General features: G+C 42.3%; 1 protein-coding gene across 1 annotated transcript in view; it reads left to right on the forward strand.

Annotated features, from left to right (window-relative positions):
• The window catches only part of FAM81B (family with sequence similarity 81 member B), a 56,146-nt gene that overhangs the window by 12,698 nt on the left and 17,047 nt on the right, over positions 1 to 26,401 (forward strand). The window contains exons 2-4 of the mRNA XM_050943929.1: positions 2,885 to 3,137; positions 9,747 to 9,865; positions 21,897 to 22,026. Coding sequence (XP_050799886.1) covers positions 2,885 to 3,137; positions 9,747 to 9,865; positions 21,897 to 22,026 — 502 coding nt within the window. The remainder of the gene's footprint in view (positions 1 to 2,884; positions 3,138 to 9,746; positions 9,866 to 21,896; positions 22,027 to 26,401) is intronic.

Genomic DNA, 26,401 nt, shown 5'->3' on the forward strand with positions numbered 1-26,401 from the left:
ACACACTGGGGGTGATGAACCAGAGGGGGAACAGTCAGGGTGTGTGATAGTTAAGAACTTAAGAAGGACAGATTTAGGGAGACTCAGGACTTGTTGGTGTCACCCTGCAAAGAGTAATTAAGCTGATAAGAGCATGGGTGAGACCTTGTGCTTGTCAGGTCTCCCCTGGTGTCAAGGAATGAAACCAGAGCTACTCAACACAAAGGGACCTAAGATTACTGGACTGGCAGTGACAGAACCTCTTATTGGTCTAGGCGATCCCCAAAGCATCACAATTCTGTACAAACAGCCCATGGGCTGCAAGCAGCCCGCGAAGCTATTTCCTGCAGCCCGCCATAGTCGCCGACTCCTCCCCCCGCTCCCCTTCCCAGCGTGACATGTCCCCACTCCTATGCCTACACACCAGCACTTCCCGCCACCAAACAGCTGTTTGGCAGTGCTTAGGAGTTTCCGGGAGGAAGGGGAGAGGAGCAGGGATGTGGCAAGCTCAAGGGAGGAGGCGGATAAGAGGTGGGGCCAGGGCGGGGATTTGGGGAAGGGGTTAGAATAGGGAATGGAGGGGGAGCATGAGCTATATACTATTCTGATTTATGCATCATCAACAGAACTTTTGACTATGACTCTAATCCAACCCACATTGAAGTCAATGCCATTCTTTCCATTGATTTCAATGGGAGTTAGACAAGGCCCTAAATTCCAGTTGCAGAATATAATACTGGTGAAGAAGCATAAGTGAGAGAGAACACTGCTGGACTGAAATTACAAGGTACATTTGCAGACCTGCGTAAAGGGGTCCACTCACCCTCCTTGTGGGTACTCCATCCTTTTAAGCTTCTTGTAAGAATCCCTAATCCAGGACAGAACCTCTCCTCCTAACCTCCTCGTCTCTAGCCAACTCCCTTTCACTCTAGGGAGTGGTTGTAGACCTCCACCCTGCAGCCTCCTTCCTGCTGTCACTTCCTGGCTTTATCATCCTAGCCCAAATCTTCCCCCTGCTGGGCTTCATCTTCCATTAGTTTTTATCAGTCCCTGGCTTCCCTCCAGGCAGCGGCGTATTATTGCCTAGGCAAACAAGGCCTAGATCTAGGAGGACAAATTTGCAGGGGCAGCAAATTTGCTCGCACCCCCTCCCCAACTCCAGCCCTTCCCCAAATCCCCAGCCCGCCTCCTCCCTCAGGTGTGCCGCGCTTCCCTCCTTCCTCCTCTCTCCCAGGCTTGCTGTGCAAAATTGCTGGGAGGGAGGGAGAAGCGAGTAGTGGCGCGCTCGGAGGAGGTGGAGCAGAGGTGAGCTGGGACCCCCGGGCGCGGGGAGTAACCTGGGGGGGGCAGAAACCGCTCCCTGCCCTAGCTCACCTCCGCTCCACTGCCGCCATCCCCCAAGCGCACCACAACTCCCCCCTCCCTCCCAGGCTTGCCGCGGGGGAGCGGAGGTGAGCTGACATGAACGGGCAGCAATTTTTTTAGGTCCTAGGGGCGGCAAATTTGTTAATCTGCCACTGCCTCCAGGTGCAACATTTAAGGTTAATTGGCCCTTTCTGGCCCACATTTACCCACTCAGGGCTTGTGTGGGATGGACACCCCATTACAGGCTGAAAGAATTTTTTTTAACTCATGCAATTAACAAATTAACGCTGCCAGCTAAGTGGCCAAAAATAAATGACTGTCAAAATTAGCATTGACCCACCCCCATTACATTCTTGTTGCTCTATGACTGTAGGTATTTATGTTCAGTCAATCTATAGAGTGCTGCTAATAGATAGGGCCCTACCAAATTCACAGTCCATTTTGGTCAATTTCATGGTCATAGGATTTTAACAATCGTAAATTTAATGATTTCAGCTATTTAAATCTGAATTTTCACTGTGTTGTAATTGTAGGAATCCTGACCCAAAAAGGAGTTGTGGGGGGATCGCAAAGTTATTGTGTGTGTGTCGGGGGGGAGTGATGGTTGCGATATTGCTACCCTTACCTCTGTGCTGCTGCTGGCAGTGGTGCCAAAGTAAGGATGGCAAGTTATGGTATTGCCACCTTTACTTCTGCACTGCTGCCTGCAGAGCTGGCCCCTCAGTCAGCAGCCACCACTCTCCTGCTGCCCAACACTGAAGGCAGCAGCGCAGAAGTAAGGGTGGCATGGTATGGTATTGCCACCCTTACTTCTGTGCTGCTGCTGGTGGAGCGTTGCCTTCAGAGCTGGACACCTGGCCAACAGCCACCACTCTTTGGCTGCCCAGCTCTGAAGGCAGCGCAGAAGTAAGGGTGGCAATACCGTGACTCCCTTAAGATAACCTTGCAACCCCCCTGCAACTTCCTTTTGGGTCAGGACCCCCAATTTGAGAAACACTGATCTCCCCTATGAAATCTGTATAGTATATGGTAAAAGCACACAAAAGACCAGATTTCATAGGGGGAGGCCAGATTTCAGAGTCTGTGACGTGTTTTTCATGGCTGTGAATTTAGTAGGGTCTCACTAATAGATTAATCTGCTTGTTTCAAAGGTTTACCAGCTAGTCACATTACTCCATCATCTAGGCAGATTTCCGTGAATTATTATTATCATGGAGCCTGTATATAGGGTGACCAGATCGCAGGTGTGAAAAATTGGGACGGGAGTGGGAGGTAATAGGCACCTATATAAGAAAAAGCCCTGAATATCGGGACTGTCCCTATAAAATTAGGACATCTGGTCCCCCTAGTTGTATAATACAGAACCAGGGCAAGAAAAAGAGAAACTGTTATTATTCCAGTACTCTTGATGTCAAATTTTGACCTTACTGTAAATATTGTAATATGAAAGTGTAACATGCAGCACATTTCAAACCTAATATACACTGGCCAGTCTTCAGCCTCATTCAGACATTACCCTGTAATGTGTTTTTCTGCACAGGGGCCAAGCTTTCCTTCCTGCAATTCCCATGATTCCTGGAAACAGAGTGAATCTTCTAGAAAACCGGTTGTCCAGTCAGGAGAGGACCACAGCTGTTCTCCTAGATCAGGCATTTCGAATCAAAGATGACATTGTTTCTTATCTTAAAGGAAGTAAGGGCCATCAACAGGGGGAGACAACAGCACGACAACTGCTGGAAAACCACATACAGACTATTACAAGCATAGTTAAGAAGCTCAGCCATGATATAGAGGTAGGTCTGCATTTGTTCTTGGAGCTGGTGGGATTAGTTGCATCTCTGCTTTCCTATGATTTGGGCAGGACCAATATATTTTTCAACTATAGAAAGATACTTAATATTGTATAAGCAGCTAATACTAATATATCTTTGCTCTCCCTGGGAGGCCAGCTACCCATTTCTGCCCCAAATTACTGAGCATGGTACAGTTCTCAGAGGCTTCTTGGCCTTCTCAAAAGGTTAGATTTTCTCCTGTGGCTAAGATCTGCGTCAGCAGGGACATCAGGGAGCTAATTACAGTTCCCTGATCTGCCTATGCAAGGGGCATTTACAACTGCCCATATACAGACAGATTCAGGCCCCATTTTGTTTCCAGTGGCACAAATGGCCTGGGAAAGGGAGAATATTTGGCTCAAAGATTCTGCTCACTAGAAGTTGGAACATGCTTGGACTTGTTAAAAACACACGGAGACATAAAATATTGGTTGACCTGGTGAACAGAGAAACCCATAGTTGTTTAGGGCTTTGTCATGGGGTGAATTTCTAAAGATTTGTATCCAAACTCTTTAGGGCTGAATATCTTCCAGGATCAAGTTTTTCATCAGATTTCTAATCTGTCATTATTTCAGCTGGACCAGGGACAGGGGCAACTCTAGGGATTTTGCCGCCCCAAGTACTGCAGGCAGGCTGCCTCCGGCGGTTTGCCTGCGGAGAGTCCGCTGGTCCCGCAGACCAGCGGACCCTCCACAGGCACGACTGCGGGAGGTCCGCCGAAGCCGCGGGACCAGCGGACCCTCCGCAGGCAAACTGCCGGAGACAGCCTGCCTGACGCCCCTGCGGCGCCGGCAGAGTGCCCCCCACGGCTTGCCGTCCCAAACACACGCTTGGCATGCTGGGGTCTGGAGCCGACCCTGACCAGGGAACACCTTCTCTTTCCCTTTAGGGGTGCCTGCAGTTCCATGTGAAACCAGGAAATGCAAAAGCTTTTGAAAGTAAAAATAACACAGTTAATAGAGCTTGACACTGTGGTAATTAAATTAGAAGACTGAGAATTTAAACTATTGAACCCTCAAGAAATGCTAACAATAAAGTTCTCAGTGGCACTCACCAGAAATATGGATGATTGATAGCAACTCCAAGATTAATTGTACTGAAATTGTCACTTAAAATTCCTCTGTTCCACACTTCAGTGCTTGAATTTGGTCTCCAGATTTGCTGCAGCCTTAGCTGCCCAGCTTCCCAGCACACCAAGACAACAGTGCCATGGGGAGCCCTTTGAAGCACTGGTGCCTTAACTTAAGGGCACTTGACTCTTTCAGTGCCACTGCCTCAGCAATCCTGCACCCCAGGCAGCTGTGCTGGAATAGGCCTGTATCTCTGCACCAGAGCACTAGAATTTGAAGGGTTCCCTGGCATTGCTGCCTCAGCTCCGTGGAGCAGTAAAGCAACAGAAGCCTTCAATAGGGCCCTTCAAGCCTTGGTGCAGAGCTCCCTCACATCCCAGGCCACCTGGATAGCACCCATCCCTCCCATGCAGGCATCTGCAACCAAATCACTCATCTTCCATCGCATAACTCCTATATGCTCACTGACCCACCTTCATTTCCCCTGGTGCACCGCAGAAATTGTACTGAGACAATCCCTGACCCAAAGAGCTTACAATTGATTTGTTCTGTTTATAAAGTGCCTAGCAAAAGGGGGACCTGGTCCACAATGGGGGCTACTAGGTGCTCCCACAATAGAAACAGTATTAATAATTATTAATTATTATTAATAATAATAAATATGGAGCCGGGGTGAGCATATATATGCTAAAAATCTTCATAAATCATAGCCTTTTTTTTAAAGGTATACAAATCAAGTAATTTATTCTCCACCCCCCAAAACTGAGCACTTTAAAACTGTTATAATCTTGGGGAATTCATTTTTTTAACTCCATCACAGAATGTAATAGTCACTAATAATTCAGATCTTGGCAAAGGCAACTGATAGGAAGAATTTAAGTTAACAAACTGTGTTCCCAGAACTATCCTGACATTTTGATGACATTATTAACAATGCTCAGCAAAAGGGGTAACCACAATACAGTCATCAAACAGTTCTGGCTGATGTTGCATAAGAAAGAGCAGGACAAAAGCAATCAGTGTTTGTCAGATGGAAAACAACAAAACCATTAGTGAAAGAAACACTTAAAAATGATTGAACGCTGACTTTGACCAGCATTGAACATCTTTCACAGGTGCAGTTATTTGAATATATTTCACTCCCCCAAGGATGGCAAGTTGTGGGAACTTAATACTCTCCAGGGAATTAGATGAAGAACTGGAATAGTGATTTCTCTCAATAAATAGGATATTGGTGCTTTCCATCTTAATAAATGAAAGACAGATACTGCTTTTGTCAACCAAAGAGCAGGTGTCTTTCATTCAACATTTCACATTTGTGGATTTATCACACCACATTTGCCTTGTTAGGCATACTACAAATGAATCATTTGAGCTGTGCTAATACACTTGACCTTTTGAGAACAACATTTTTCTACCAAAGAACAAAAATAAATGTATAGTCAGGGCTTACTATTTCGGATGCATGCCATGTGCGTTGTCACTAGAGCTGTGCAGAAAGAATGAAAAGATTGTCATTACATTTTGCTCTCCACATTTCCCAGCCCGCTCAGTTCTCCCATGCGCCATCTCTCTCGAGTCAGTGCTAGAATGCCTCCTTCTGCTGCAGAGATGTTACAGAGCTGATGTAGGTGCCATTTATGTTAGAGGTATTCCCTGGTGGCAGTAGGGCCCTTATGCCTGCCCTATGACTGCTTTGCGCCAATCTAAGTGGTATTAAAAAGGGCCAGAGGGCAAAGATAAATCAGGCCTATAATTTTTTCTGACTCACTGACAGTGAGTTAAAAAAAAATTCTGTTAATTCTCAGAAATACATGGGATGGGCTCAGACAGTCAGGGATTCAGAATAAGGGCCATGTGACTTTCATTTACATCACTTCCACAATACAACCAAAGTCAGCTCAATATTTACAATGCATCACAAAAGCTGCCTTCAAAAATTTAGCTAAATTCTGTGTAACAAAGATAAAACTGTACCCAGCTTCAATGATAATTTTACTGATTCAAAAATGTTGCATTAAGCACTGCATGTTTGAAGAAGCTCCAGGAACTGGACAACAGGCTAATCTCAAGTTATTCTGATTTTACATAGAATGCTTCACTCAGCTCTAATCAACGGATAGCTTGAAAAATCTGCTACTATGTTTGTGCAGTATGGAAGTTTTTTCATGTATATGTCCTCTCTCCTGCTCAACTTGGAACTCATCCTAAAATGTTTACTCAACTTTATTAGTTATATCAGACAGACAGCATCAGAGATGGGGCTGGTAGCACAGCTTCAAGTTAAGGGTGCCTGCCAGTTCCCATTATATGATCCTGTTTTTAGTTACTTATAGAATAGTCACTTCTGAGAACAAGGCTAATGAAAAATACAATGTTTTGCCTATGTTAAAAAAAATCACAGGGCTGTGCTTTGGACGTATTAACTGCTATATAATGCTAAGTCTCTGGAAACAAAAGTCAGGTCCTAGATGACTCATATACTGTAAGGCACAAAGGGACCATCATGATCATCTAGTCTGTCCTCCTGCATATGGCAGGCCACAGAACTTCACCCAACCATTCCTGTAATAGGCCCATAACTTCTGGCTGAGTTATTGAAGTCCTCAAATCTTCATTTAAAGACTTAAAGTTACAGACAATCCACCATACACTCTAGGTCAAACCAGCAAGAGGCCCATGCCCCATCCTTCAGAGGAAGGCTAAAAAAACCCAGGGTCTCTGCCAATCTGACCTAGGGAAAATTCCTTTTCAGCCTCAAATATGGCAACTGATTAGACCATAAGCACGTGGGTGAGCCCCACCAGCCTCACACCTGGAAAAGAATTCTTGGTAGTAACTCAGAACCCTCCCCATCTAGTGTCCCATCTTGTAGCAATTGGAGATATTTGCTAGTAGCAAGTGTCAAGTGACATGCATCTGAGGAAGTGGGTATTCACCCACGAAAGCTCATGCTCCAAAACGTCTGTTAGTCTATAAGGTGCCACAGGATTCTTTGCTGCTTTTGCTAGTAGCAGTTGCACATGGGATGTATGTCATTGTAGGCAATCTCTTCGTGCCATCCCCTTCAAAAATGTATCAAGCTCAGTACTGAAACAAGTTAGGATTTTTTTTGCCCCCACTACTTCTCTTGGAACTTCACTCTTCTGATGGTTAGAAACCTTTGTCTAATTTCATGCCTAAACTTCTTGATGGCCATTTTATATATATTTTTTTCTTGTGCCAACATTTGCCCTTAACTTATATAATTCCTCTCCCTCCCATGGTGTTTATCCCTCTCATATATTTATAGTGAGCAATCATAACTCCTCTCAGACTTCATTTTGTTAGGCTTAACGAGCCATGCTCCTTAAGTCTTCTTTCATACAGGAGGTTCCCCATTCCTCTGATCATCCAAGTAGCCTTTCTCTGCACCTGTTCCAGTTTGAATTAATCTTTCTTTAACAAGGAAGACCAGGATTTCACACAGTATTCCAAATGAGGTCTCACCAATGCCTTGTATAATGATAACAACAGTTCCCTATCTTTACTGGAAATACCTCGTCTGATGCATCCAAGGATTGCCGTAGTCTTTTTCGTCGCCTCATTATACTGGCAGCTCTTAATCATCCTGTGATTCACCAAAACACCCAGGTCTTTCTCCTTCTCTGTTGCTTCCAACTGATACATCTCCATCTTATAGCAAAAATTCTTGTTGTTAGTCCCTAAGTGCATTGTTAAATTTCACCCCATTTCTATTACTCCAATTTTCAAGGTCATTCAAACCTTCTTGTATGATATTCTGGTCTTTCTCCATATTGGTAATATATCCCAACTTTGTGTCACCTGAAAATTTTATTAGCACACTCCCACTTTTTGTGCCTAGGTATTAGTGAAAATGTTAAGTAAGATTGGTCCCAGCACCAGTCCCTGAGGAACTCCACTGGTAACTTCTGTGACCGAAAGCATCCCTGTATTCACACTGTATACACCATTGTAATAGTCTTAATACAAAATATGCTTCAGGAGGTATCATCTGAAAACTGATAACTTGCTGGTCAATAATATCATGGTGAAATGTGTGTAGCAAAATTATATGTAAAGTTATTAATATCCACATATAAAGTTGCTAGCACATGTTCAAACCCACACAGTCTTGACTAGCCAAAAGTTGTTAAACAGTTCTGTCCTAAACAAAGGAATGTGTGTTTATGTCAGTTTACATATAACTAGTATACAGGGTCCTTGAGGCAGCAGGAGGGGGAAATGACAGGAGCCAAGGCAAATCTGCGTTTCAGCATACACATGGAGAAGAAAGAGCATGGAGCCAATTTCACCACCAGACTCCACGTCGCCTTCTTTATGGTTTGAATAAACTTTGCTTTGAGGGGTAATCCTCAGAAGAGTCCACTTGAAAGGTTGACTGGACTATAAAAGTGAGTATTGGAATCAGGCATGGAGATTACATAAGCATCTCCCAGATTCCTAGTTTAAAGCTCATTTAATCAGTTGTGCCAACCTCTATCCCAGAAGTCTATTTTCCTCCCTGCTCAGGTGGAGTCTATCTCATGAGAACAGTTCTCTGTCTGTGAATGCTTCCCAGTGGTCGAACATCCCCAAACCCTCCTTATAGCACCACTCCCTAAGCCATCGTAATATTGTCTCATCTTCATTGTCCTCTTCTAGGGACAGGTAGAATTCCACTGAAAATCACCTGAGCTCCCATTTCCTTAAGTGTCTTTCTTGGTCTGGTGTAGTCTTCCTTGATGCGGCCCAGCAAAAATCTAGCAGTTTAATTTGTTGTCACATGAAGGACAATCAGTAGATCTCTTCCTGCTCCCATTAAGATCCTCTTCAGCCTCCTATCCCATATCTTAGATTCCAAAATTTTGAGCACCCAAAATAAGTACATTTTTTTAACCTTAAACTTTCTGTGCCTTAGTTATCGATCTGTAAAATGGAAGTGATACCACACCCTTACCTCACAGGATGTTTTTAAAATAAATTAATATTTGAGAAGCACTCGGATGTTATAATGAGGAACACCTTTGAAAAGCACATGAGAAAATTAATAACTGTCTTCAGAGTAGGGTTTGACTATAATATAGTAATTACGGTATGTGCTCACACATTGAACAATGAGGATAAAACAGGTCATGCTGTACACTTGAATGCAGCCTGGCTCCTATGGAAAAAAATAGCATGTGATCATATAATTATAGACTGAATCATAATGCATATGCCAAAGGGGGCAAATTAAGTTTTCATAGGCAACCTTCATTTGGGATTTCCTGACTTTTGATTGCTTGACTTTGCAACCTTAATGTTCTTGCAATGTAGTTTTTATTTGTGTAGTTTAGATAGACACTATTAAGGAGTACAGCTATGCTGTAGAAATTGAAATGAAAACTTTGACAACTCCTTCTTTAAAGGATGTTTTTGCTAAGCTCTGAAATACTAATAAATGAATAATGAAGTGGTAAACTAAACAAGCTAAGAGGATGTGACTATGAATTTATAGGTTTTGGAGAAACAAATAAGAACAAGAGATAATGTTACATCAGGAACAACTTTTGCTGTTCAAAGTTTGGACCATAAATACCTACATGGATTTGGGGACTTGCGTGGAAGGGTGGCCAGGTAAGTAAAACATAATGGGCCTGATTCTCATTTTCACTGCTCTAGGTGTGTAAAGGGGCCTTAAATTGGGTATAAGAACACAAGAGCGGCCATACTGGTTCAGACCACAGGTCTATCTAGCCCAGTATCCTGTCTTCTGACAGCGGCCAATGCCAGGTGCCCCAGAGAAAATGAACAGAACAGGTAATCATCAAGTGATCCATCCCCTGTCGCCCATTCCCAGCTTCTGGCAAACAGAGGCTAGGGACACCATCTCTACTCATCCTGGCTAACAGGCATTGATGGACCTATCTTCCATGAACTTATCTAGTTCTTTTTTGAACCCAGTCTTGGCCTTCACAACATGCTCTAGCAAGGAGTTCCATAGGTTGACTGTGCATTGTATGAAAAAAAGATTTCCTTTTGTTTGTTTTAAACCTGCTGCCTATTAATTTAATTTGGTGATCTCTAGTTTTTCTGTTATGAGAAGGAGTAACTAACACTTCCTTCCTTACTTTCTCCATACCAGTCATGATTTTATAGATCTCTATCATATCCCCCCTTAGTCATCTCTTTGCCATGCTGAAAAGTCAGTCTTATTAATCGCTCCTCAGATGTCAGCCTTTCCATACCCCTAATAATTTTTGTTACCCTTTTCTGAACCTTTTCCAATTCCAATATATCTTTTTTGAGATGGGGCAACACATCTGCATGCAGTATGCAAGCTGTGGGATGACCATGGATTTATGTAGAGGCAATATGATATTTTCTGTATTATTTAATATCCATTTCTTAATGATTCCCAACATTCTGTTTGCTTTTTTGACTGCTGCTGCACAGAGTGGCTGTTTTCAGAGAACTATCCACAGTGACTCGAAAATCTCTTTCTTGAGTGGTAACAGCTAATTTAGACCCCATCATTTTATATGTCTAGTTGTCTAGATTATTTTTTCCAATGTGCACATTATTTTGCATTTATCAACATTGAATTTCATTTTCCATTTTGTTGCCCAGTCACTCAGTTTTGTGAGATCCTTTTGTAGCTCTTCGCAGTCTGCTTTGGACTTAACTATCTTGAGTAGTTTTGTATTATCTGCAAATTTTGCCACTTCACTGTTTACTCCTTTTTCCAGATCATTTATGAATATGTTGAATAGGACTGGTCCAGTACAGATCAGTGGGGGACACCACTATATACCTCTCTCCATTGTGAAAACTGACCGTTTATACCTGCCTTTTGTTTCCTATCTTTTAACCAGTTACCAATCTATGAGAGAACCTTCCTTCTTACCCCCATGACAATATACTTTACTCCCTTTTACACTGCCAGAGCAGTATGAAGTGTTCTTAGTGTAAATAAGAATCAGGTTCAATCTGTTAGTAAAATACCGTACCGGGTTTACAATGGTGTCAATGTCAGAAGGGGCCTTGGCATCCAGACTGAGGACTGCCCCTTTCTCTGCCCACGCTCTTTCCGGAGGCTCTGCCCCACTCAGCCTCTTCCCCCCAAGGCCCCACCCAGAGCTTGCTCCTCTCTGATCCCAGCCTGCCCCTGCTCACTCCTCTCCGCCCTTTGCCCAGCATGTGAGCAATGGGCAGGGGCTCAGGGGAAGAGGCCAAGTGGGAATGGGGCGTCAGGGCGGAGCGCAGGCGGGGCCTCAGGGAGAAGAGGCTGAGCGGAGGTGTGGCCTTGGGGCAGAGCATCGGTGGAGCAGGGGAGAGGGTCACGGTTCAGGTATTGGAGCTGAACAGATTAATCCAGCCTGGTAAAATATATAATGCTAATGAATAATAACTATATCTTTCAGACTCAGTTCTTCCTCAAAAACGTGTAACATTTTAGAGATATTATCCTTGATGTGCTGGTTAGATTTCAACTTGAGTAATTACATTTTCTCCATCCAAATTCCCCTGTAGTTTCAATTATATATGGCATAGAATTCTTCATTTCCTCTCCTAAAACTGAGAACAGCAACACTACTGTACTACAGCTAAGCACCACTGTGTTCCACCCCAGAGATGGATGCATTTTAGTGGTGGATGCAGGGATAGCTGTAGTCTGTAAAGTGCATTCAATATTTTGGAATATGTAGATGAGTGTTGTGCTGGGGAAATTTTTAGGGTGCTAGGGAAAGCTAGACTTCTTCCCCTCAGGCTATGCTGTGGCAAATATTGCCCAGATAACTTGCAACTAATAAAGAGTTGGCTGAGCAGCTCTCTGGCCTGCTGATGTTAATTTTTACTAAAACTGGAATAGTGGAGGAATTCCAGAAGACAGAAGGGTACCAGTATTGTACCAATATTAAAAAATGCAAGCAGAATGTCCATTCTGGTCAGTCTGATATCAGTGCCGGTCAAAAGAAAGGAAAAGCGGATATAGTATTCATCTGATAAAGAATTAAAAAATAGTAGGAATATAATTAATGCCAGTCAATATGGTTTTATGGTAAACAGGCCTTGTCAAACAAACCTGATTTTATTCTTCTATGACACTACAGTTTTGATTGATGAAGGCAACTGTGTAAATGTAATGTATTTAGTCTTTTGTAAGGTGTTTGGCTTAGTACTGCACAACATTCTGATTTAAAAATACAATACACTATACAATATCTATAGAGCACATGATGAATGCGTTGAGAATGCATTGGCTGGTGGACAGATCTCAAAAACTAGGGGAATCATCACTGAATGGGTGTCTCAAGTGGGGTTCTGAAGAAATCAGTTCTAGTCCTGACTCCATTCAACATTTTTATCAATGGTCTGGAAGTCAATGTAAAATCACTGCTAATTAAATTTGCAGATGACACAAAGATTGGTAGAATGGTAAATAATGATGAGGACAGTGCAGTCATAGTGTGGTCTGGATCACTTGGTATCAGGGCCAGTGGAATCATTTAAGTGACCTAGGCGGTCGCCTAGGGCGCTAGGATTTGGGAGGCGGCATTTTCTTCGGCAGCCACCGGCATTTAGGCAGAGGGATCTGGGGCAGGGGAGTGCGGGGAGGGCCGCCTTCAGCAAGTAAGGGGAAGGGGGGGCAGCACACAGGGGAACTTCCTGCCCCAGCTCACCCCTACCCCTGTCCCACCTCCTCCCTGAGCACACCGTGGCAGCTTCACTTCTCCCGCCTTCCAGGCTTGCAGCACCTAAGCTGATTGGCGCCACAAGCCTGGGAGGCGGGAAAAGTGAAACAGCGATGGCGTGCTCGGGGGGGAGGCGGAGCAGGGGTGAGCTGCTTCTCTTCTCCCACCTCCCAGCCTTGGAGCGCCAATCAGCTTAGGTGCCGCAAGGCTGGGAGGTGGGAGAAGTGAAGCAGCAATGGCGTGCTCGGGGTGGAGGCGGAGCAGGGATGAGCTGGGGCGGGGGGGTGCCTCAGGGTGGAGGGTGGGGGTGGGTAGCTGCTGCATGGTGGGCACCTCAGGGCGGAGAGGGGGCACTGCCATGGGGGGAGGGGTGCCTCAGGGCGGAGGCTCGGGGATGGGGGAGGGCGCAAGGTGGAAGTTTTGCCTAGGGCACGAAACATCCTTGCACTGGCCCTGCTTGGTATTGTAGTCTTATTCAAACAAAATGTAAAACGTGCAGCCCAAGGCAGTTATACATCTAGGAACAATGAATGCAGGCCATGCCTACAGGATGAACGAGCTGTATTGTGGAAAGCAGTGTCTGTGAAAAGGATTTAAGGGTCACAGTGGACAAGCAATTAAACATGTGTCCTTAGTGCAATGCTGTGGCAAGAAGAACTAATGTGATTCTTGAATGTGTAGACTGGGAAGTAGTGAGTACGAATAAGGAAGTAATTTTACCTGTGTATTTGGCATTGGTGAGACCAATAAAAGAATACTGGTGTCCACATTTTAAAAAGAATGTTGAAAAATTGGAGAGGGCCCAGAAAAGAGATGCAAAAATGATTCAAGGTCTGCAGAAAATGTCTTCCAGTCAGAGACATAAAGATCTCAGTCTGTTTAGTTTATCAAAAAAAGTTTGAGAGGTGACTTGATCGCAGTGTATAAGTACCTTCATGAGGAGAAAATACTGGTCCTAAAGGGCTCTTTAATCTAATGGAAAAAGGCCTAACAAGATCCAATGCTTGGACTCTGAAGCTAGACAAATTTAAGTTAGATACAAAATTTTAACAATGAGAGTGATTAACTACTGGAACAAACTACCAAAGGAAGTGATGGATTCTCCATCTCTTGATGTCTTCGTATCAAGACTGGCTGCTTTTCTGGAAGTCATGTGTTAATCAAACACAAATTACTGGGCTCAATGTAGGGATAACTAGGTGAAATGTAATGGTCTGTGGGGCTGTCCATGAATTATGTGACATATTACAGGGTGGCTCCTTAATTCTATGTGTTTTTTCAGTTACAAGGGCATAGTCTTGAAAAAACAGTGTTAAATAAATTGTGGACAGCCCCTGTGATATACAGGAGTTGAGACTAGGTGATCTAATACCCCCCTTCTAGCTTTAAACTCTAATAATCTACTGTACTTCTAGGGCTGTAGCAACTCCCAGGGAAGGATCATACCCCTTCCAGAAGGGGAATGGTCACAAAGTTAATTGTATAGAGATGGATCCACTAGCCATTCACCAGGCCTGACAGCAAACGTGTCCCAATTAGCTCCAAGGAATTCTGTATTCCATACATCTGCAATCCTCCCTCTTCTCCACCACTCTTTCCTCACTCCCTCGCCAGGGATAGAACTGCAGTAGATTGCTAGTACTTGGGGCTCCCAGCCTTTGGAGTGAAGTATTCGACCCTGAGGGAGCCAAATTTCCAGCTTGGCAGTGCTGGAAACCTATTTTCATTATATGTGTTGGGCCAGATTCTCTATTAGTGTAAATCAACGCATTTCTATTATAGTCCAGGGAGTTATGCCAATTTACACCAGCTGAGATTCTGGCCAATTATATTAGTCACTTGATAAGCAGAGGGTTGCAAAACCCCATTTTTCAGTTGCTCAGAACTGTCCTAAAATTTCACTTTGGGTTGAAATTTTCCGTGTTGTACTCAGCCTAAAGATGAATTTTTGTTTTGTTGTTTTTTTAAACTTAGGGGGAAATCCGTGCAGCCATATGTGTTAAGCAAGGCTGAGGAAAGCATACTTGTAACATTGTAAAAAAATATTTGCACACTTTTTTCACACAAATAGCTCAAAACAGCTGAAGTTGAGACCTAGTGTGTGAATAGCGCCCATTGAAGTGTACATCCACAGCTGCACTTGCAATGTAGCTTATCACTGCAGTTCATACCTTGTTTTCAAAGGAAACCCGCGCAAAACCTTCAAAAGATAAGTCTGGGAGCTTAAAATCATAGCTTGCTAGACACTAACAATCATGGTTTTAATGAAGGCAATGGATTTATGACTTATTACAACAATCTGTAACCCATTAACCCCCTTTTTTGTACTATGACTGGAGAGGTACTGACAGGCCACTTCACCGTGAATGGTCTCTCAGAATGTGTGTAACCAATCTGTTCCACCTTATATTTAGCTCTGAGCACCTTTCCCAGATCTGAATAACAGCTCTGAGTAGCTCCAAAGCTTCTCTCTTTTACCAACAGAAACTGGTCCAATAAAAGTGATTACCTCACTCACCTTGTCTCTCTAATACAGTTGTAAGCAACTGAAAAATCATTTGTGAGCATGCTCACTGAGTAACTGCTGAGATTTTCTAGTAGTGTCTAATTAATCACGCCTTGCCCTGTGACCTCCCAGTGCACATTTTTCCTTTTGCACCTTGGCCAATATGAGGGCTGCCACCTTTAGACTATTGCTGAATGTGGGACAATTTGCTTGACTTTTTCTGCACTGGATGGGTCGGTAGAATAGCTTCAGTAGCTTCACTGTTAGCCTGCTGCAGGGTTTCAACTTCATCTCCCTTCCTCACAGACTCATGGGTTTGCTCTCTCAGTAGGATCTCTGGGATCCCTTACAGCGTTCCACACTCCTATGCCCACAATGGTGTTTGATCACCCCCAGAGGTGCCATGGCAAGCACTGTCACCTTTGAAAACTCTGTGGGCTTTGACATGAAGGAATTTCCACCTAAATCTTACCCTTGCAAAGCTATACATGTGGGAGAGTACAATTCAACACCACCCCCTAGGATATTTATATGTAAATAAGCATTTTCTTCCTTTCAATCAGCCCCATCTTCCTCTTCCTGCCTTATCCATGCATTGATATCCTAACCTATTCTGCGAGGCTGCAATAGTCACTCCCATGGCAATTTTTGTGATGTCACAACAAGAACATTCTGACACTAGCTAACCCCTAGTGGGCTAACCCCTCTGCACAGGAATGAAAGGAACTGCAGAAAACAGCTGAAAATGAAACATGGTTGCTCATATACAATGACAGAACATATCTGGGGCCTAAATCACTACCAGTACTGTTCTAGAAACTGACTCCAAGGATCTCATGTAGTTTTAAAGAGAGAGAAGGGCAAGTCTCCTAACCTCAGCAAAACTTATGAATGTTACAGCACCAAGGATGCCTTTACTAGCTGCAATTAAACAGTCAATTTTTAATGGAGTTATGTATGAATAATTGCTGTTAGGCTAAGGTGCGGTACAATTATATGATTTCCACATCATAAGCACTTTCATTTTGTTTATTACTAGTTTCCCTCTGGAAATGCTGAACCTTAACTGAGCACTTTACCTGCAGTGTTGGGAAATGACCCAGTACTGAAAAAACTGAGTACCGTTATAATCCTGAATAGTACTTTGATATGTCACAATTCTTTGCTCTCCACTGTAAGAAAAAAATGCAATTTAGTACCTCTATATTAGTCAGCGTTCAAGAAGTCACAAATAAACACCTTGTGAAAGACACGATGCAGAAGATCTCTGGCTTTGCTCTCCCACAAAGCTCCTGGGCAACCCTAAACCATATCCGCACAAATCATAGCAGATGCAGATACGGTACTTGCTGCTCAAATGGAAAATTAAAGACTGTGCCGTGTGCGACCGTGGTCACCCAGAACAGACCATGGAACATAAAACAACTCAAAGTCCGATTCACAAATATAAAGGAGGCATCACAGCAATACACTCTGCTACTCCAGATGCAAATATCTGCCTTAACCTTTAAATATAATATAATAGTTGTTACTCTACATTTACATCAGACATAAAAGGAAGAAGAATCAGCATTCAAACTGGTAATTTCATAAACCGAAGTGGGTGGAGGCAAATTTGCATAGTTAGGTAATTTACTATTTTGTTAAACAGAAGTGTGAATCACCTACCCATAATTATAGGTTCCTACTGAATTTGTAGCTTAGTTTCCCTTAGCACAAAACTATTTGGGCTGAAATGGACATTAATGAACCCTGGCTCTCTGTCCATTAGCTACAGTAATTCATCCTTCTATGGTCCATCATATAAAGCATGCTAGTGTACATTGGAGCTTGTCATTCAAACCATGTCCTCCTTTCTTTTCACTCCACCTCTTCCCCAAATGATCACCTCCATAATATATCTTTTGTTTACTCCAGAGAGAATGATCAAAAAATACAAGATTTGAATTTTCTCCCTCGATATGGTGTAGAAGTGTCCCACTATCAGCTAATGGGTTAGCAAATAATTCTTGAAAGTTCTATATGCATTTCTGAATAACAGGGAAAGCCCACCTCCAACATCTCAGTTAATTGTTGTGTTCCCATTCTATGTTTGCTCTCAGAAAATTATATATTTACTAATTTTCTGATTTTTAAAATGAGCCCAACCACAATTGGGCACATGGACGTATGTTGCAACAATACAAAACAAGCTGACAAATGTAAACAAAAAGAGAGACCTCCCATAAATGTAAAAGTACTCTCCTCACTCCACCAGCAGTAGACTGAACAAGGAGATGGAATTTGCACTTAGTTCTGAAGGTTAAAAATTCTGCCTATTCTTTTTTCTTGCACAGTTCTCTGAATCACAAAGCAATGGAAATCAGAAAAGTCCAGAACTTTATCAGATTATTACAAGCCATGAATGAAGTTTAAAGAATGAGAAACAGTTACTAGGTGCTTCAGAATTTTTTGAAACCTTGGCTAGATATAATGGTATAAAAGAAACTGCTCCTTTCATTGAACTCCCTATAATTGTAAAACTGAGGTCCTTCAGGATGCAGTAGGAAACTTTGGCGCTACATTTATGTCAATAATGAAATGCCTAAATATATCATTTTACTTATTCATATGCAAATTTATTTAAATCTCATGGAATTATGGTGTCTAGGTCTCTTCCATTGCACTCTGCACTCTATCTTGCCCCTCCCTATCTGACCAGGAAACAGGAACCTCACCTTAGGCAGCTCTTGTCTTCCTCTTTTATGAACAATTAGATCAATATGTTAAACAGTTTCCTGTTTCGTTATCCCCTTGCTCCAGTTGCATACAAGCTTTTTAGTGATGCAATTTTCCTTTCTATAATATGCCTTCAGGCCTGAATCTTCATGCGTATGTACACAAAAATGCACACACATATTTTCCACATATAATTATTATGCGATTGTGTGTGCAGCCAGAATAACTGCATCCATAAACAATACCATAGAGATCTATTTGGTCATTTGCATACGTAATCTTGCTAATAATGCTATCTAGTTCCTATAGAGAACTTTTCCTCTGTCAATTTCAAAGTGCTTTAGAAAGGAGGACTCAGTATCCCCTTTTTATAGATGGGAAAACTAAGGCATTGAGAGGTGTAGTGACTTGCCCAAGACCACCCAGTAGCCCACTAGCAAAGCCAGAAATAGAACATGTCTCATGGGTCCCAGTCCAGAGCTCTAGCCACCAGTTATGCAAACAAAGCTGTATTTACCCAATTATGAAAATCAGGTCCTTCGTCTGCTGTGACTGTACTTTTAACATCCTGCATTAAGCATTCTCTGCATCTGATGTTTAGGTTATTTTGTTTGGCTTGTTATAATTTAAATTATTTCTTCTTATTGATCCAGAGCCCTCATTCCTCATCTTTCTCATGTTGTTTACATTTTTCAAAAGCCTACTTATTGCTTAGAGTTGGGATTTTAAAAAGGAGTCTGATGGAGTTAACAGGCAAATGGAAGCTGAGTGCCTAACTTTCATAGGCTCTCTTGTAATATTAATAGTTATGCAGGCTGGGATTTGCATGACCTTTTATCTTTTGCCAGGTTTAATGTCAGTTGTATATAGATGCTCTCTCCCTGATGGTCTGACTCTTTTAGAACTCTGTTATCATAGCATTCCTTCTCAGATCTGAACCTTAGAGTTCAGAAAATGAGATACTAGCACCTGAATCCTCTAAGCTTAATTACCAGCTTAGATCTGATAGCACTGCCACCACCCAAAAATATAGTGTTTTGGGGCACTCTGACCTCCCCAACCTTCCCTGGGGACCCCAAGAACCCAGATCCCTTGGGTTCTTAAAACAAGGAGAAATAAACCATTCCCCTCACCTTCCCCCTCTCAGAATTTCCCTCCCTGGGCTATCCTGAGAGATACTGATCTAACCTCTAAATCACCATACAGAGAAGCATCTCCCTTCCCTTCCACCAAGAGGCAAACAGATTCAAGGAAAACAAAGAGAGATTCTATCTCTCCCCCTCCCGTCTCCCCCACACCTGTCCCGGTGAGTATCCCAATCCCCTGGAATAACACAAGGGAAACAAGGAAGAAAAAATCAATCAGGTTCTCAAAAAAAAAAAAGAAATCTTTTAATAAAAGGAAGGAAAAAGTAAAGAATTATCTCTAACTTCAAGATGTAAATCTTACATGGTCCTATAGCTTACAGACACCAGAAAGAGACTTTCCCCTCAGTACCAATACAAATCAGAATATTCCCAGCAACTACACATATAAAAGTTAACCAGCCAGATCCACAATTGCAAATAGAGTAAAAACAATCAAAAAGCCTAAACAGCCTGTTTTTACTTACTATATGAAAAGAAACTTAGAGAGCCTGTAGTAATGTCTGGTCTCTCTCAGACCCTCCGAGAGAAGAACACACAACACACAAAGAACACACACAAAAGTTTCCCTCTGCCCAAATTTAAAAGTATCTTGTCTTCTGATTGGTCTTCTGGTCAGGTGTCCAGTTCCCTGCTTGTAACCCTTTACAGGTACAAGAGACATTAACCCTTAACAATCTGCTTATGACATCTGTCCTGCACATTACAGAACAGAATTAAAACTGACTTTGCCTTCTGCATGCCAGAAAAATCAACATTTTAAAAGTTATTGGACCAATTTATAAACAGGAGCAGCTCTCTCAACTTCTACAGAGTTGTGTGTACTTACACCAGATATAAATTTGACTCACCCTGCCTAGAGTTTTTTCCAGTAGCTCTTGCCCTCACAAGCCATTTACAACAAATAATTCCATAATCTCTAGATTGTAGATGCTTTGTACTTCATATTATTCTTGGCTTGTTTCCCAGGGTTTGGGCCAAAAAAGCTGCTGACCAAATAAACAATTCAACAAGCTGTGTAAGAAAGTAATCCTGCTGTCTCTCTAGACATATGTTCACCTTCTTGGTTATTATGTAATTGTTCTCCAAATCAATAATCCCTTTTGATCAAAGTTCTAGCCTACTTACAAGGTCTGTATTATCTACAATGACATGTCCTGTTCCACTTTATCTAAATGCTCTGGAGGTCTATCACAATATCCAAGAATCATCGGAGTAGCTTTACTGTCATCTTTTATTTAAACACTTTCAATCACATCCAGCAAAATCTCTTTTCAGACTTTTATCTAGCAACAATGTTGATGCTCCTTCTCCTGTTTTACTCTGTCTAGTCCTTAGGAAAATAGTTTATTCAAACATTTAAAATGTAGTTGATTTCCTTACTCAACTTTTATAACAATATTAATATTACATTGCATAGTATGTAGTGTCCTTAAAAGTTCTATTTCAACTATCTTATTATAAGTACTTCTAGCATTTGAATAGAAAAATCCTCCTATAGGGCCAGCTGCTGCAGCCTACAGAGAGGTTGTGGAAGTGCTCTACAGCAGTGAAACCAGCATGAATATTCTGCACAACGGAGGGCACCACCTGTGAAGATGTGGTGCAGGAACATTCTGCTTCCCTTTTATGCTGTGGAGCAGAGTGTGGTGTGGTTCTCTCCAGGCCGTTATGCAGGTGCATTGGCCAATTCTCTCACGCTGAAAGATGTGCACAGAAGTGGTAGATGTGACTCCATCTGAACATCTTAACAGAATGCCAAACTTGTATTAAATAATAGATTCTAGAAAGACAAACAGCACTTTAAACTGCTTTAAAAGTAAAGTTGGTTAAATATTATTCAGTCATTCCTTTATTCAACAAATGTTGTTGTCAAATAATTTGCCCATTTTGAATCACCACACAGATTTTGGTGAATGCAGCTGGGAGAGTTAAAATAGATGGTGACAAACTGCTTATAAACCAGTATACTTCTGTTGGTAACAGCACTAAAACTGCTCTTCCTTAGCATCTGCTTCCAACCTAAGTACACTAGAGTCACAAGCTAGAACATCAGTTGCAGCAATGTATCAAATCTGTTCCTAGGCATTTGTTTCTAATGCAAACACAGCTGCACCTGGACTCCAAATTAGCCCATGGGCATACATTTTAGAACTCATTTATCTCTATAATTGTTGGATTATTTCATTGTATAAAACACAAAGGACCCAGTTCTACATGTTGTAGAGCTTCCTCTGTTTCCATTGCATCAATTGAAGTTCTGTAGTTTACAAGAGATGTTCAGCATATCAGCCCTGTGCTTCACAGTTGCAAATTAAGGGCAAATGCTGACTGCCTTCAACTTCGGTTAACTTCAATTATTGCAAAAAAGAAATTATTTCCCTAGACAACCAGCACTGGAAGCAGGGCTGGTATCAGGGTTATTGTATTAATGTTTGTCTAGCCCAGCCTATCCTGCCACCAGTCAGGATGCTATCAGGGGACATGGGCAATTGAATTGTGGCATGTTGAGGCTAGCAATTGTCTTCAACTGCAAAAATAACATTATTATTCTACTATTGATACTCTTCATATTTTGTAGTTAACCTCTTTTTTGATTCTAGATGTGATGCGAGCATTGCAAAGCTATCTGGAGACATAAATATCATCAGGCACGAGATACAGAGGCTAGAGAAAGAGATTGGTGGCGTCCGCTCTACCTCGGAAAGTTATGCTAATAATTTAGAAATGAAGGTGAGCAGATGAACACATAATGAAAAAAGAAGATATTTTGGCTGTAAAATATGCATATAAATTATCTTCTCTCCTTACAACTGCTGACCAATGTTAATGGAGGATGTGATATTGACATTGGTTTATTTACTTGTTTTAACAAGCACCTTTTCAATCCAATAACATTATACAATAGCATGGATGGGAGTGTACACACACTAAGGAGTAATGCAAACTAAACAATGCAATCCTGAGATGTGGGGGATCATGAAATGCTAAAAAAAGTCCCATTACAATTTTCTAATAATATTTCATTACACCTTAGACCCTCGAGCCCCTTCTTGTTTTAAAATGCATCTTGAAATTCCAGATCCAAGGACTCTGAAGTTGGAAAATACCACAGGAAACCAGGATTTTATTCTTTAGTTTCAGCTTCAGAAAGTAGCTGGGACAGATCTAGTTGCTTAAGTGCATCACTAATTAGCCATGCAAATTTTGGAACCATTCCAAATTTCTCTTGAACTTGTCATTCTTGGGGTAAAACTTTCACTTTTGTCAGTCACTTTTTCTGCTCAAGTATTTTTTTCTGCGGTGTATACATGTATATAGCATGGATGTACTGATATTTTCACAGCCAACAGGAAAAACTGTGCTGTATAGTATTCCTAGCATTCGGTCTCTCCTGTGAGAGACTAGCATCCTCAACTCCCTTTGCCTTCAATACAAATACAGGCTGATCAGCATCATGTGGGTTTGAACACATAAATAGTATCTTTACACAGGGGTGTCATGGTATAATCCCCCACGCTGAACCTTAGCGTCCAAAAGATGGGGTACCAGCATGAATTCCTCTAAGCTCAATTACCAGCTACCAACCAGGAATTTCAGTGCCTGGTACACTCTGGTCCCCATAAAACTTTGCCCGGGGACCCCCAAGACCCAGACCCTCTGGATCTTAACACAAGGAAAGTAAACCCTTTCCCTCACCGTTGCCTCTCCCAGGCTTCCCCTCCTTGGGTTACCCTGGAAGATCACTGTGTGATTCAAACTCCTTGAATCACAAAACAGAGAGGACTATTCACCTTCCTCCCTCCTTCTCTTTCCCCCTCCCAGACTCTTCCTGAGAGAAAGTAATCCTGGCACAGAGAGAAATCAGCCTCTCTCTCCCTCTTCCCTCCTTTCTCCCCACCAATTCCCTGGTGAATCCAGACCCCATCCCCTGCGGTCTCACCAGTATAAAAAAAACAATCAGGTTCTTAAACAAGAAAAGCTTTTAATTAAAGAAGAAAAAACAGTAAAAATTATCTTTGTAAATTTTAAAAAAATGGAATATGTTACAGGGTCTTTCAGCTATAGACACTGGGAACACCCTCCCAGCCTAAGTATACAAGTACAAATAAAAATCTTTTCAGCAAAATACCAATTTGAACTCCTTCCAGCCAAATACACATTTGCAAATAAAGAAAACAAACATAAGCCTAACTCACCTTATCTACCTAGTACTCACTAGTCTGAACTTATAAGAGCCTGTATCAGAGAGATTGGAGAGAAACCTGGTTGCACATCTGCTCCCTCTGAGCTCCCAGAGTGAACAGCCACCAAAATCTAACTGCACACACAAAAACTTCCCTCCCTCAAGATTTGAAAGTATCCTGTCCTCTGATTGGTCCTCTAGTCAGGTGACAGCCAGGCTTACTGCTCTTGTTAACCCTTTCCAGGCAAAGAGATATGAAGCACTTCTGTTCTATCAACTTTTCTTATCTGTTTATGACAAGGGGTAATTTGGCTTTTACCAAGTAATAACTGTTGGTCCCTCCTTCCACCCCAGTGAGTACCCACCATATTCATTAGAGGTTGCTATTTAGATTAAATGTGCTATACCTTAGTCTTTAATTTCCTTATTTAAAATAGTCAATTCACTGCATTCTGTGTGCATGTGCTTCTATGTAAGACAAGATTCCATTCATTTCATACAGTGCAAATATCAGCTTCATCTGCTCCAAGACAGAATTACCCATGGCAGTTCTGATGAACATATTTTACCTGTATTATAAGACACTGTTTGGAAATCTCTTTCAATACATGTAAAAACATCCTGCCTCCCTACCAAATGAAAAGCAGAACAGGTGTGTGCTAAAATCACATGAAGCAGCATACAAATGTATATAAAAAACAAGTCAGCCACTTCATATAGAGACATTAAGCAGAAAATGGAACAACAGTGTCCGCTGAAGAGAAAACATTTCTTCTCACAGAATGACCTTAAACAGAATGCAGAAGAACAGAGTCTGAAGGCAAGTTAATCTGTTGATCAGAAAACTATATTGGAAAACTATAGTAAAGAACAGAATTATCACACAACATAGATGAACACCGTTTGTTGGGGAAGAGTCAATATGGTTTTTGTAAAAGGAAATCATGCCTCACCAATCTACTAGAATTCTTTTGGGCGTGGGGGGTCAACAAGCATGTGAACAGGGGTGAGCCAGTGGATAGAGAGTACTTAGCTTTTCAGAAAGCTTTTGACAAGCTCTTAAGCAAAGTAAGCTGTCACGGGATAAGAGGGGGACGTCCTCTCATGGATCAGTACTTAAAGGATAGGAAACAAAGGGTAGGAATAAATGGTCAGTATTCAGAATGGAGAGAAGTAAATGGTGGTGTCTCCCAGGGGTCTGTACTGGGGAAAATACTGTTCAACATATTCATAAATGATCTGGAAAAAGGCATAAACAGCAAGGGGCAAAATTTGCAGATAATACAAAACTACTCAAGATACTATGATATAGGAGGGTCAGGAAGCAGTGAGAGAGTGGAAGAGGGGAGATATATTAGCCCTAGGCTAATTAAGGTATGGTTCCCTGTAGACTAGGGAGAGTTGCTACAGGTTAATTGGAGCACCTGCAGTCAATTAAGGCCCCGTCAGGAACCTAATAAAACCCCTGCTTCAGGCAGTCAGGGTGTGTGAAGAAGGAGAGAGACCTAGAGTTTGTAGGGGGGAGGGTGTTGTGAAGACTTGAAAAAACAGAAAACTGAAGAAAGGGAGATCCTGTCCCAGCATCAAGGACTGAGGGTAACCCTACCCACAGGGGAAGAGGGTAAGAAAGCTGCAGGGGTTGAGAGGGGCTGGGTCTTGGGCTCAGAGTGAGGAGCAAAATCAGACCCCCTCCTCCCCTGCTTCCTTCCTCTATTACCTTCCTGGGGTCGGGAAGGAATTTTCCTCCAGGGCGGATTGGCAGGTGCCCTGGAGGTTTTTCGCCTTCCCCTGCAGCGTGGGGCACGGGTCGCTTGCTGGTGGTGTGTCTGCAGCTTGAGGTCTTCAAACCATTTTTGAGGATTTCAATAACTCGGTCCTGGGATAGGGGTTGTTATAAAATTGGATGGGTGGGGTTCTGTGGCCTGCCTTGTGCAGGAGGTCAGACTAGATGATCAGATTGGTCCCTTCTGACCTATGAGTCTATGAGTCTATGAGGTCCTTGGTCCCCCAAGAGCAGGGGAAAGGGGTTGTGTCTTAGCCTCCTGCCAAGAAAAGCCTGAGACCCACCATAACTATTGTGACAGAATGGCCAATGTTGGTAAGTCCAAAGCAGACTGTGAAGAGTTTGAAGGATCTCACAAAACTGAGTCACTGGGCAACAAAGTGGCAGATGAAATTTGATGTTGATAAATGCAAAGTAATGCACATTGGAAAACATAATCCCACCTAGACATATGCAATGATGGGGTCTTAATTAGCTGTTAACACTCAAGAAAGAGATCTTTGAATTATTATGGATAGTTCTCTGAAAACATCCACTCAATGTGCAGCGGCAGTCAAAAAAGTTAACAATGTTGGGAATCATTGAGAAAGGGACCAATAAGAAGACAGAAAATATCATATTGTCTCTATATAAATCCATGGTATGCCCACATCTTGAATACTGTGTGCACATGTGTTTGCCCTATCTCAAAAAAGATATATTGGAAAAGGTTCAGAAAAGGGCAACAAAAATTAACAACAAAAAGCTTCCATAGGAAGAGAGATTAATAAGACTGGGACTCTTCAGCATGGAAAAGAAACAACTAAGGGGTACATGATAGAGGTCCATGAAATCATGACTGGCGTGGAAAAAGTAAATAAGTAACTGTTATTTACTCCCTCTCATAACACAAGAACTAGGGGCCACCAAATGAAATAAATAGGCAGAAGGCTTAAAACAAAAGGAAGCATTTCTTCATACAACGCACAATCTGTGGAACTCTCTGCCGGGGAGGTTGTGAAGGCCAAGACTATAACAGGGTTCAAAAAAGAACTAGATAAGTTCATGGAGGATAGATCCATCAATGGCTATTGGCCAGCCTGGACAGGGATGTGAAACTATGCTCTGAAGTGCCCAAGCCTTTGTTTTCCAGAAGCTGG

This window comes from Gopherus flavomarginatus, chromosome 3, assembly GCF_025201925.1.
Source record: "Gopherus flavomarginatus isolate rGopFla2 chromosome 3, rGopFla2.mat.asm, whole genome shotgun sequence".
NCBI lineage: Eukaryota > Metazoa > Chordata > Testudines > Testudinidae > Gopherus > Gopherus flavomarginatus.